General features: G+C 39.8%; 1 protein-coding gene across 3 annotated transcripts in view; it reads left to right on the top strand.

The window, feature by feature from the left end:
• The first annotated feature begins 732 nt into the window (after positions 1–732).
• The window catches only part of CUL2 (cullin 2), a 42,959-nt gene continuing 30,977 nt past the window's right edge, over positions 733–12,714 (top strand). For 2 of the 3 annotated variants that reach the window (XM_027686895.1, XM_027686893.1), the window contains exons 1-4: positions 733–842; positions 3,461–3,599; positions 9,737–9,839; positions 11,682–11,776. In XM_027686895.1, the coding sequence (XP_027542696.1) occupies positions 3,481–3,599; positions 9,737–9,839; positions 11,682–11,776 (317 nt within the window). In that variant the 5' untranslated portion in view covers positions 733–842; positions 3,461–3,480. Of the gene's footprint in view, positions 843–2,383; positions 2,404–3,460; positions 3,600–9,736; positions 9,840–11,681; positions 11,777–12,714 lie in introns of those variants that run through there. The other variant, XM_027686894.1, reaches the window with a different exon arrangement.

The following is a 12,714-nucleotide window of genomic DNA, read 5'->3' as shown; positions in this document are numbered from 1 at the left end:
CGTGGTGTCTGCACTGCTACGTAAGCCCGAACCTGGGCGAGCTCAGGGCTCCCACAGCGCCCCGGGCACGGAACACCTTCAGCTACTTAGCCTCCAGAGCGACTTCTCTTTGTTACTCCGAATGAACAACTCCGAGTGAACCCTTTTCCGCCAGGAACCCCAAGGGGGGGCGGGTGCCCTGCTAAGCCGGCCAGGCCGAGCGGCGCAGGGGGACTCTCGCACCTCCGGCGCGTGGCGGGAGAGAGGGAAATTCCCCGTCGGGAGCCGGCGGCGGGACGGGGACACCCCCACCTTCTGGGGAAACCGCCTCACACAGGCCCCGGGAACCCCGCGCCCGGGTAAGGGCCCCTCCCATCCTGCGTCCCGCCCGCCCTCCTGGACTCCATGTCGGGAGCGGTTCCCCTCAGTGGAGAAAGAGGAGGAGCAGCGCGTGCGCCGGGACCACCCCGCCGCCGGGAAGTGCGGCCGCCCGCGCTCGCCGTACAGCGCGGGCCGTACCAAGTCACGCTGTCCGGCGGGGGGGGCCGGGATCAGGAGGTGCCGGAACGCCGGGACCCTCTGACCCCAGCCCGGACCGCAGCCGGCGGGAAGATCGCGGCGGGCACAGCCCGAGGCGGCGGCGGCGGCGCGGAGGGTGAGGCGGCGGCGCGACGGCTGCAGCTCCGAGAGGGGCCGCGGGCCGCGCCCCGGCCCGGCAGTGGCGGCGCCGGCGGTAGGGGCGGGGCGCGGGCGGCTTTGGGTAATGGCAGCGCTGTGAGGACGGAGCGGGGCAGCGACCGCGGCCGAGGGCAGGAGCAAGGGAGGCCGGGCGGGGGTCGCTGACTCGGGCCCCGGGCCGCCAGGTAACGCCCTTGCCCGGCCCGGCCCGGCCCGGCCGCCGCGCTGAAGGGAGGGAGCGCCGCGCTCGGGGCGAGGCGGCGGTCTCGACTCCGCCGGGTGTGCACGGGGGCGATCGGGCCCCGCCGCCCCGTCCGGCCCCGGCCCCGCCGCTCCCCCCGACCCGGGCCCGGCCGCATCTGTGCGGCAGCGCCCGCGCCTGCCCCGGGTCCTGCCCTTGCCCCGCGGGGAGGGCGCGGCGCGGCCTCTCTGGTGGGGCCGGTCATTATTATGTCCTGGCGGCATCCTCGGCCGGTTTCGCTTTTGTTTTGGAGGGGGGAGAAGGTGGGGAGCGCACGGTTGGGCCCGGGGAGAGGGGCACGGGGGCGAGGGCAGGCAGAGCTGGTCACCTGTTGGAGGCCAGAGCTCCCGCCCTTGGCTGTGCACCCACCGCTGGCTTGTAATTTATCGAGGTGGTTCAATAGGTTAGAAATTTGGGGAATGCTTTGACACTGGAGGAAACTCTACATTTGTGTGAACGAATATATGCTGTATGCCATCGGTATGTTTTAAAAGATGAGGCGATAGAAGCACCATCCTTTCATTATTCTCGTGTGTAAATATGTTTCAGCAATATCTGCTTACCTTAGGGCTTGTCGAACAGGTATGGTTTCCCACCCCCTGAATAGTATAAACCCTAGGGTAGATATTCTGCCCTGCCATAATTCTTACTATGGAGGTTTATTTGCATCAGTACAAGACATTTAATATTCTAAGCTGGTGAGCTTACACAATGCAGACACCAAAGCACAACAAACCCCAAAACCCCACCATCTTACAGAAAAGTTATACTGCATTTAGTAGTGTGTCTGTAAAACACATTTAAATTCATATTGATGCGAAAGCTGTGAGAGACTGCAAAACAACAGTCAGCTTTGTCTTAAATTATTTAACTCTGGAATACTTTGTTGACTGTGTGAATGCTTTACATGTTATTAGGTTTTGGTGATACTGAACACAGGTTTACTGATTCTGTGTGATGTACTGTGGGTAGGACTTTTTCTTCACCCTTCCTTCCTCCCCCGGGTTTTGCTTATCTGTGAAGAAAAGGTTCTTTTACCTTGGTGGTACCACGTGTGTACCTTGGAGGTGCCACGTGTGTTTCCAAGACAGTGACCTATAATGTAACTCTCAATTAAGTACAACTTCATTACCACAAGCACTTCTTATGATTGTTAATTTTGTTTGTGGACCATGATTTTTTTTTTTTTGGGGGGGGGACAGCTGAAAACACTCTTGTGTTTTCCAGAATAATGGTATTAGAGCTCTTTGAAGACTACCACTTTCTCCCCTCCCCCCTTTTTTCAGTTCTCAGTGATTTTCTGTGAAGTGAGCTTCTATTGATGTACTGGGATTGAAGTAACAACCATGTTGCAAATATAACAACATTAACAGCAGTTGAGGAGCTTGGTTAGTTAGTCGAGGGGGTGTTTTGCATGCATGCAGGGTAAAAGTTATGTCTGATTTTATTGTTTTTTTTCTTAGACTGAGAAGTTCTTTACCCTGCAAGAGCCAGTAGTGATTAAGGTAGTAAGCTAGTTGCTAAATGCTTTTGTAGCATGACATTTGATTCTTTCCCTTACAGAGGTCTGCCTCTTGTGTTCAAAGTCTGCTTGTCACTAGCTTTCTGTTTTCCCTTCTGACCTTGAAGATTTGGGAAGACAAGTTAAGAATCACTTGTTCATGTATTTAAAATGAAAGAACAAGTATTCTTTCCACGTTTTATTGTAGTCTTACAATGTCATGTTTCTGAGCAGGAACTAGACTTGCTTTGTGCATGGAATGTCACACATCAGGTCCTTTCTAGATTAGGTGCATAGGACAGAGACTGGTGGAAACAACGAAGAGGTCTTCACGGTTGTCTCTTTTTTTAAAAATCACCTTACTTTTTCCCTGGTTTTATTTCGATAATTTAATGTTGAGGGTTTTTTTTTCCAGTAAATCTCTTCCAGTATTTTTATATGAAATTATTAATACAGCTTCTGTATTTTGAATCCATGTCTTTGAAAGATTTCATGATTTGTCCTACTGCGTAGTGCAGTAAGCTGCACAAGCTCTACGTATTGCTCTGTGTTGTCTTTTTGCCATCCTGATCAAAGCTTTGAGCTTTTGTGGCTTTTTAAATGTAACACCAAAAATGTCTCATGAAAACCTGAGGTGAACGTAGGCTACAAACTGACAGTGGTAACTTCAGATACTCTGGTAATAGTTCAGTGTGTTCCTGCCCAAAATTTTCTTAGATACAGCTTAAACATGTTTTGCATAGAAGTGAACAAATAAGAATTTACAGGAGAGTTGTTATCTTCATATAGCACTGTTAAATGGACAGCTTGGTGAGACAATGAACTTCGTGAGGCATGATGTTGTTAGGCTACTCGTGCAACATGAATGTTCCATTCTATAACATTAAAAACAAGAGTTCGTGAACTTAATTTTGGAGGGTGGGGAAGCAGGGGTGGGTGTTCGTGTTGCTCTGTCATGGTGGTACAACACTGTGCAAAGTTTAAATTGAAAAATTTAAAGGAAATGTATATATTTTTTAATGATTGTGCAATGTTGTCTGACAAGTTTAATTCTTCTACAGATTAACACTAAAGCCCCACAATGTCCTTGAAACCACGAGTAGTTGACTTTGATGAAACATGGAACAAACTTCTAACGACGATTAAAGCTGTTGTTATGTTGGATTATGTTGAAAGAGCAACATGGAATGATCGCTTCTCGTATCCTTTAAGTGAAAACTCTGACTTAATGTGTTCATATGATGTATTTAGCACAGAGTAAGCCCGTGTTACACAACAATTTCAGTGATCTTGATCAGAACTTGTTGTAAGGCTGTAGCTGTTGTTAAGCCTGAGGATCAGTGAATATGTTTAAAGGGATGGAAAATTCTGTGTATTTGGGAAGTGTTCTATATGAAAGTCACCATATTGACAAAAAGTCTCAGTTTTAGTCACTTTTAGTAGTTCTATTACTTAGCTTATGCTATAGCTGTTCACAAAAGTGCAGGCATTGAATGTCTGCTATTCTAATAATGAGGTTTTCTTGTTTGTTTAAATGTGTGTGTGGCAGGGGAAACACCAAGGACAGAGAATGCACATCTCTAAATTTGCGGTGCAGGGAATGGTGAGGTTTTTCTGTGTAAAGATTTCTGCCTCTCCTTTGCACTTCGATCTGTACTGATGACTAGCATATTAGACATTTCTATAGCAAGGGTTTATTAAAAAGCCTTCTTCCATTCCCTCCACTGTCATAGCCTGTCTGTTCTTTACAGTTAAGCCATGGTTAAAAATAATTACTCTTTCTGTGATCAAATAGTCTTGCTGTTCGAGTCACAGCTGTATATATATTGTTGTAGTGAAAGGTTTGCATTTTATCTGTAAAACGGACTTGTAATTTTTTACAAGGTTTAAGTTGCAGTTAACTTCTTTTAAAATAAGTATAACTGTTCTAACCAGTTATACTGTGCTCTGTGTCTATGTATTCATTAGCCATTACAGTGTGGTGAATAATTAGACAATTTTAGGAGGCTTTGCACCTGTTCTGCAGCAATTATACAGAGTTTGGTTTAATTATAAGGGGGAAGAATGGTTTAGACTTATTTATTGATTTGTTAATTCTTGTGGGTGAAAAAAGAAGCTCCTGAGAAGATTCTTATATGTGGATTTTTACAACACAAGCTTATTCTGTGTGCAGAAGCTTGACTCTAAAGTCTCTTCTTGTTCTGAACGTTACCCTTTCTCAGAATTGCTTTCCCATGTGCCTGTGTTTTGACTGTGTGCATGTGGCTACATAAATGGAAAATTTAGTTGCTCATAGTTCTTGTGGACCCTTATTGTGATGCAATAATCTTTAAGGAGCTCTTTCATATTAGAACTTGGTAATTAATTTCTGGGGACATTGCTCGTCACCTTGTCTTGGAGTCAAGTTCAAGTGACATCAGAATTTTCAGACGTTTTGAACTAATTAGTTGTGCACTTATGTGCTGACAAGTTGAGCTGCAGTCATTCTTTCTAAGCAGTTTTTGAGGATTTAATGTTTCAGTCTTCAACAAGTGGTTAAATTCTGTAGTTTAAAATTCTAAACACTTAAACAAGGGCACCTAATATAGATTTAAATATAAAATAATAATTGTTGCATGAGATGTTGGATTGATTCCTCTTGTCACACTGTTTCACTTAGAACTTCTTATGTGGAGACCTTGTACACAAGTCCGCTGTTGATCCTCTTTTGGGATTTACTCCAGTTGATTGAACATCAGAAAAGGAATGCTTATGAATAGCGGACTCAGGAAGCAGTCTTGGAAGAATCATTAGGCATGTAATTCTTAAGACCTTACTTACTGTCATCTCTTAATTATATTCTTTGGAAAGTAGCACTATTAGTGCCTGATTTGGCACAGGCGTGACCCTTTTGGCTTATTGTCTATGGCCGAGTGGCCTGAGGAGTTTGTGTGACTTGTAACTTCCAGCTTGAATGTTGATTGTTTAGTACTTCTGCTTCCTGTAACCAAACTCTGTGTTTTAACACAAACTGCTCACTGGGTATTCAACAACTGGGTGAAAGTGGTAGTTCTGTACAGCTGGTGTGAAAACTTTTTCCAGGGTTTATATATAAAGAGAACTAAAGTATTGATGATATAGTTTAAGTAGATTTACCCTTTAAAAAATATGTCATTTTGTTCTTTGTTAACTTCTTATTCTCAGTTAAATTCAGTATAATTGGAGTAATCTGTTTCTAGACATCTACAGAGATTTTAAAGAAAATGTCGTATTAACTCTATTTTTTGGATTGCTTAATAAGCACAATTTAAATAATCTGTCCCAGATTATTTAAATTGTGTTTTAATGCAACTCAGACAAGTTACTTCATTGATTATGGTATTGATTGATCTTTGTATAGTTGAAACAGTGATATGGAAACAAAGGATAAGGTACAGCAAAGAATCAGTTTTCGTCTGCAGCAATGTATTCTACGAAGTGTTTACTTTCTCTTATGCTGCTTGAGACAGCTGAGATCAAATTGAGTATGGAGGCTAATAGTATTTGAGGGATGAGAGGCTTATACTGTGCATATTTCACTTCTAGAATTAATTTTTGCCCCATTAGTTCCCCAGAACTTGTTTGTCTTGAATATAGTGTTTCCTTTGTAACTTATGGTAATTTTATTGTTAAGCGTAGCTTATCTTTAAATAAATCCTTTATCTCAAACTTGAAATTCTTGAGTGGCAATGAGCTGGGAACCACAACTGTGTAAGAGTTAAAATCTTCTGGAAAAGATCACTTGAAAGACAATATGTCACTTTATTTAAACAGTGAGTCATCTTGAGACACCTTTGACCTTCAGATTTCCTTTAAGGTTCTCAGCAGAAAGAATTGTGTGTGGAGTTGTTTCATTGTCTGGAAAATGAGTGACAGTTACGTCTCTATTTGAGATATTAGTTACAATAATTTGGTTATTGTGAATATGTTGTATAACTCTCTAGACTTTGCTGCTAACTGTTCAGTAGACCTGGGAGTCTTTAAGTTAGGAGGCTGCTCAAGTTTAGTTAGAGTGGTAGGTAGTTCATCTGTGCTTTGATAACTACCTTTTACTTTTTCAAACAGGTAGAACATCAGACTCTTCCTGTTGTTGTCTTGGGTTTTCCACCACCAAATAAATAAGATGGACAGTACCCAGGGAGGATGGTAGCTATACTGCAAATAGAATAATTTTAAAAGTATGCAGCATCACCACCTGCTTTTTTTTTTTTTCATTTCTCTGCGTGTTTGTTCTCCTTCCTCTTAATTCCCGGTTTTACAAGGATTCTATGATAAACCAGAAACTTAAACATGTGTCTTTAACAAAACAATCAGCCCAAAGAGAAGGAAGAGTAAATAAAGTTCACGTGATCACAATTCTTTCTGACTATGAGTCCTCAAGTCCTCTGTGAATTTTGATTCTGTTACGGAAGAAGACCAACAATTGGAAATTTACCTGAAGCTCTGAGTTGGTCTTCTAGAGAAGATCTATTCAAAACCTTCTGTTAATATAGGGTCTTACCTAGATGCTTTTTTAACCCTGAGGACAGTATTTGTGAGCTTTTATGACTGTGTATATAGTATTTTCTGGTTGATAGTAGTTTTGTTGTTGTTCTTTCTTAGTTTGGAAGTACTTCAGTTTGGGTAATGCCTGGCAAATAACAACACCCAAAGCACTTAAATCACATAAGGCTTTTGATGTTCTTGTTCTCAGCACAGAGTGAAGGTCCTTAAGCAGCAGTTTGGCTTCAGCTTCCTTTCTCACCCTCCAAAACTACGTGCTGATCTGGAAGGACAGATGGCTTTCACCATTAAAGCTAAATTATTGAACAGTAAAGGCTTCTTCCTGATCTTCTAAGGAATGACAGCACAGGAAAAATGTGCTTTAAGTTTATGGAGTAAAATGCCAGTGATGATTAATGATTCATCTCCCGTCGGAGGTTATTTTTTTTTGTTAAGAGATTCACAACATTTTGAACATGACACTTAAGTTTGGATTCTGGACTGAAAGATAGATAAAGGAACTAGTACAAATAGAGCAAGAATGTAGCAAAGCTACTCTGTAATGTGTATTTCAGTCTCATGATACCTTTTGTAGCAATTCAAAAAAAGCTTAGTGCCCCAGCAAGTAGCATTTGGTGTTGCTTTTTAGTATTTGGCGGATACAGAAAAAGGTGTGAGTTGCCTGTTAGGTGCTTCTGTGATTAGGCTCGGGGTTTGCATACCTGCTGAAATTAAACACAGTGGCATATGTCAAGGAGGAATAATAGATTCAGCTTTCTTTGCTTGCAAGAAAATTTTTTCTCTAGAGTAAAGAAAGGCATGTTTGGAAGATATGCATTTTCATGAAGGAGTACAGATATTATTTTCATACTTAAATAGGATTATTACAACTAAGAAGCTTGTTTACAACAGTCAAGTCATCCAGACTTCTAAGAGAAGCCTAGGGCACAGAGGCTAGATTAATTCAGAGATATTTGTTTGCTGCTTTCAAATAAACTTCTGTTTCTATTTTCTTGTGCTGTTGGAGTGAAGACTGCATCTTTCCTCTAAATTTGAAGTACATTGTTTTTGTAGTAGAGATCCATTATAGTTTTGGTGATTCAGATAGTGTAGTTGTGGATCTAAAGAGAAAAAAGTCAAGTTCCCTTTGCTTGTGAGCAGCTTACAAAGATTTCTAATTCTGGAGTTTATTTTCTCAAAGATATCTTTGCATAGTGAAGAGGCTTGTGATCTGAATTGTGTTGAGGATGCCTTTGACTACCAGCCATCCTTAGACTGAGAAAATTTCTTGGAGAGGGGAAAGTGTAAAAAAACAATTGTTCTTTATAATATCTTTAAAAAAATGTTTCATTCTTCACTATTAATTTAATAGGGGTTTTTATATTTTATTGGTTACAGCTTTGTAAGCTACTGCAGTGCAATGCTATTTACTGTAACAAAGCAGTGAATGCTGCCTGTTTTGTTTGTTGGGCTTTTCATTTAATACTTCTTGCCTTTCCAAGAAGAATTCTGATAAAGATGATCTATATGGATGAAATAACTGTACACAAGATTAGATTCTGGTGGGGCTCTCTGAGATTCCAGTTGCCCAATGAAGGGGTTTTTTTTCTAATTAGTTATCTTACATCAGTATCTTTTTTTTTTTTGGTAGTATATATTTGTTTTGAGTATATTAAAAATTAAACATGCTTTTGGAGAAAGCTGTGTGATGAGAGCTTGACACTGCTCTGTAGACTAAGCTGTCAACTGTCTTTGTCCTTTACCTCCTTTTACATGGGCATGTGCTTTTTTGGGGTAGACTAGAGGAAAGCAGATCTTATGTCTTCCTTTAATTAAAGTAATCGACTAAATCATTATTTCTAGCATGAATGGTTTTATAAAGTGTATTTCTAGTATGGCCAGTCTTTTAATGCCTTGGTTTAGTAGATAAACATGATGTTTTAAACTAATTTTTTCAGAATGAGTTTATTTCCCCACGTGAAGCTCGACCTAATCCTTGCTTGACTTTTCTGAAAGCAAAATTCTTAGTCATAAATTCTCTTCCTGACAAAGCATTGAGCAACTCTTAAAACTCGATATAAATGTTGCAAACCAAAGGCGTGGCTCTGCAAGGTGCTTTAAGGAGAAAATGAGCCTAAGGGTTTTCAGTGTTTGCTGCTTTAAGTTAGCAAGTAGAACTGTTTTGTGTGGCTGTGATCTAAACAGGATTACTGAACTTATAATAATGGTTAAAAATGAAACAGTTTTTTTTTATGCACACCACCATTGTGATTACTTAATTTTCAGTGTCCCCCAAAATTGTTTTACCTGTGGAGTTGGGGGTAAAATGCAGTAAATTGTTTTGGACTCTGGGAAGGAAGACTTGAAGTCGGCTTCACCTGATGTTTGCTCTGCTCTGTACTTGCCTAATCACATTCTTAACCTAATTAAGGCTTCTTTCCATTATATGAAAAGAGTCTCAGTTCATGTTGGCTGCAAATACGGAAGAGTTGTGCGTGAAAGCTGCGTTTTCACTTTGAGATAATTGTATATTATTCGTAGATGGCAAATAAGTGATAGAAGCCACATCAGCGTGGGGCTACTAGAAGTTTCAGGATCTTAGCTCTAACATTCCCCCATCATCCACTATTTAAAATTTAGTATTAATGCTGTAAACTTAAATTCTTCACAAACCAGTGCTTACACCAATTCAGAAAATGATCCATTTTATCTATTTTGCTTGACTATAAAACAAAACCCACCTAAACTGCATGTGTGTAAGAAAAAAAGGTTCTGTAAATTATAAATTTTGTTGATATGTTTTCACACTTTAATACAAACCTTGACTTTGAGCCCAGAGACATTTATGCTTTGTGTGTGGCCTATCCTGAACCTCTTGGAGAGAGACTTTATACTGAGACTAAAATTTTTTTGGAAAATCACGTACGGCATTTGCACAAGGTAACAAGTACAGTTACTGGTGGGCATGTAGGTGTTGTTTGTTCTTTTTTGACTTGAAGAAGGGGGTTTGTTTGTATTTTTTTATGAGACTAAATTGAAGGTGACAGAGTTCCAGAGACACAATACTTATATATGTGGTATATGTAACACATATCACATAACATAATATTATAGATATCTGTTTATGCAACTCTAAAGAAAGAATTTTCTTTCTAAGCCAACAGTTACAGTTGATATAATGCATTCATTGGCTTGAAATGTTCTTTCTTTTTTGTTGAATGCTTGTTATCAAGCAATTTACAGAAATGTCTTAATTTTCCAAATGTACTGTAGTTTGTTGTTAGCCTTCTGTTTCAACAGAAAAGTATCTACTGCACTGTCTTGGAAACTGATTGTATATAGTCTGCTAAAACAAACCCAACCAACTTCTGAAATATGTGGGAAATAACAAAAATGCTTGGGAGGGGAGAAAATAATGGCAAATTATTTATTATGACAAATAACAATATTTGTATACCTGTATAGTTGTGGGTTAACTTCTGTTTCATTAGCCAAGACAGCGGATTTCATCAGAATCATGGTTCATCATGTTGAGTAGATAGGATGGATGAACAGTGTCTCCTTGTGTATCAATAAAAAGAGAAGTAGATTTAAATAAGATTCCTGCCTGCCTTTAGTGTCTTTAGAGGGGATAGAGTGCTGCAAATTCTGGATAGTGCTGCTAAATGGCTTGGTGCTGTTTTTTGAGCTTATGTACCTGAGTATTTGACAAGATGGGCTGGGTGTCTTAGTGGGTAGTTCCACTGGTTGCAGAGAGGATAATTCTGACACTTTGCTAGATTAAATCAGTTCACTAAACTAGCAGAGAGCTCTGCCAAAAAAGTTCTTCCTCATTATTTAGTGAGCTGAATGAGCTCACTTAGGATAATCAGGCAGGTGCCAGCACAGTAGAAGCAGCGGGAAGTAGCGGAAAGCACACATCCGTGTTTTTAAATTGGCCATCCACCACTTGTCTTTGAAATAATGTTGGAAAAGCTTTGCAAAATGCCTTCTGCAGCAGAAGGCATTCTCAATTCTGTTTTGTCTACCAGCTTTCCTGTTTTACATTTTTTTACATTTTTTGCATGGGCTTCATTGCTGCTTGAGCCAGATTTTAAAATTATAAACTCTAGAGAGAATTATAGTTGAATTCCTAGGATCATATTCTCCCTCACAAATCGTAATAATTAGTTTAAATTGTTGAACTTATTTCTTTGAAGTATAAATATTTTGAGAAGATGAGTGCATCAGCAACTTTTTAGTTGATGATTACCTTAAATTTCAAAAGATATGGGCCTAGATTAGCAAAACTTCAAATGTGTTTTATGTTTATACATATCTGTGCTTTGTTAAACTTGCTTTATTGCATGACTCTTGGTAAGTATGAGGCCTGGTCTATCCAGTAAGGCACACTGGTTTTAAATGTTTATAGTTAGGCAATTCCTCCAGTGTGCATGTGGCTGAGTGTATTTAAAACTGATGTGTCAGTGAGGGAATAATTATGCAGGTTATCCCACCAGAATGATGTGAAAATATGAACCATGCTTATTCAAGTGAGTACTTTTGAAAAGATAAATAGAAAATAATACAGTAGAGAGAATGTTGGTTTTAAATGCAAAATAAAGCAGCACCAGGTGGTGTAGCTGGTTTACTAAAACTTGGCAATGTGAAGATGTGGTCATTGCAACAATGCAACAATTCTGAATATGTGATTGCTATTCCAAAATGATAATCCCATTATAACTTTCTAAGTATGCAAGATATTTTCATACTAATTTTAGTGGGGGGTGTGTGCCTTCACAGAGAGTTCTGGAAGCTGAAGAACAAGTACTGGTTATGTATCACAGATACTGGGAAGAGTATAGCAAAGGGGCAGACTATATGGACTGTTTATACAGGTAAGATTTGCAAAAGAGTTCTTAAACTTTTGAAATTATTACAATGATCTGCAGGTTAAGTTGAAGAATATTGCTTAAAGAGAGCAGTAGATGAATATGCTCCAGGTCAGTTTTGGGGAGAATATAGTTATGGTAGCAGAACATGAGCAAAAGGGAATAATGCCTCAGCAGGTAAGTTATCTAAGATGGTTCCTACTCTTTTTTCATTATTAGTATGTTCTACCTGATGTTGCAGTGCCAAATGTACTGGTGCTAATCAACCCTGCAGTGAATTAGGTCATAGTCCTAGGGATTCTTCTGCAAGGAGGGGATATGTTTTGTTTTTTGAGAGAATGTTTTGGATGAAAGTACTTCTGAAGACCTTAAGAATATATTCTGCTTTTTATAAAGTGGTTGGAGTTATTTTCTTACTTGCATGCCTGCTCTCAAAAAAATACTATAAATTAGTTGACTCTGTTGTATCCCAGGTTCTAATTTGTGTAATTCTTCCAGCAATGAAAACTGATTGATTTTTACAGCTAATAATCTTAATGTTGTTTAAAAATAGATTCGTTTAAGACACTTTTGAGCAAAATTCCTAAAATGCAAGAGTAATCATGAGATTGGCAAATGAGACAAATGTTTTCTTTCTTTGGTGTTGATTTTGATTTGGTTTTTTTTTCACCCACCCTCCTGGGTGCATTTTGCTAGGAAAACAAATTTAGATTCAGTTTGAAAACTAAAATCCCACATATGCTTGACTCTAAATATAGGTGATAAAACTGATGGAATAAGAAACAGTTGATATTAAATAACCTTCTTCAGTTGTCTTGGTTAGTTCTGATGATAAAAATGATAAAAACAATGCTGGACATTAGAGCTTATCAGTGTCTTGGTGCTGTAACTGTTTTCATAGATACTTGTAAAAAATCTGGTCTGTGTACTTTTATTTCAATTAA

This window comes from Neopelma chrysocephalum, unplaced genomic scaffold (assembly GCF_003984885.1).
Source record: "Neopelma chrysocephalum unplaced genomic scaffold, ASM398488v2 Primary Assembly neopelma1_72, whole genome shotgun sequence".
Classification (NCBI taxonomy): domain Eukaryota; kingdom Metazoa; phylum Chordata; class Aves; order Passeriformes; family Pipridae; genus Neopelma; species Neopelma chrysocephalum.
This window is presented reverse-complemented; position numbering and strand designations above follow the sequence as displayed.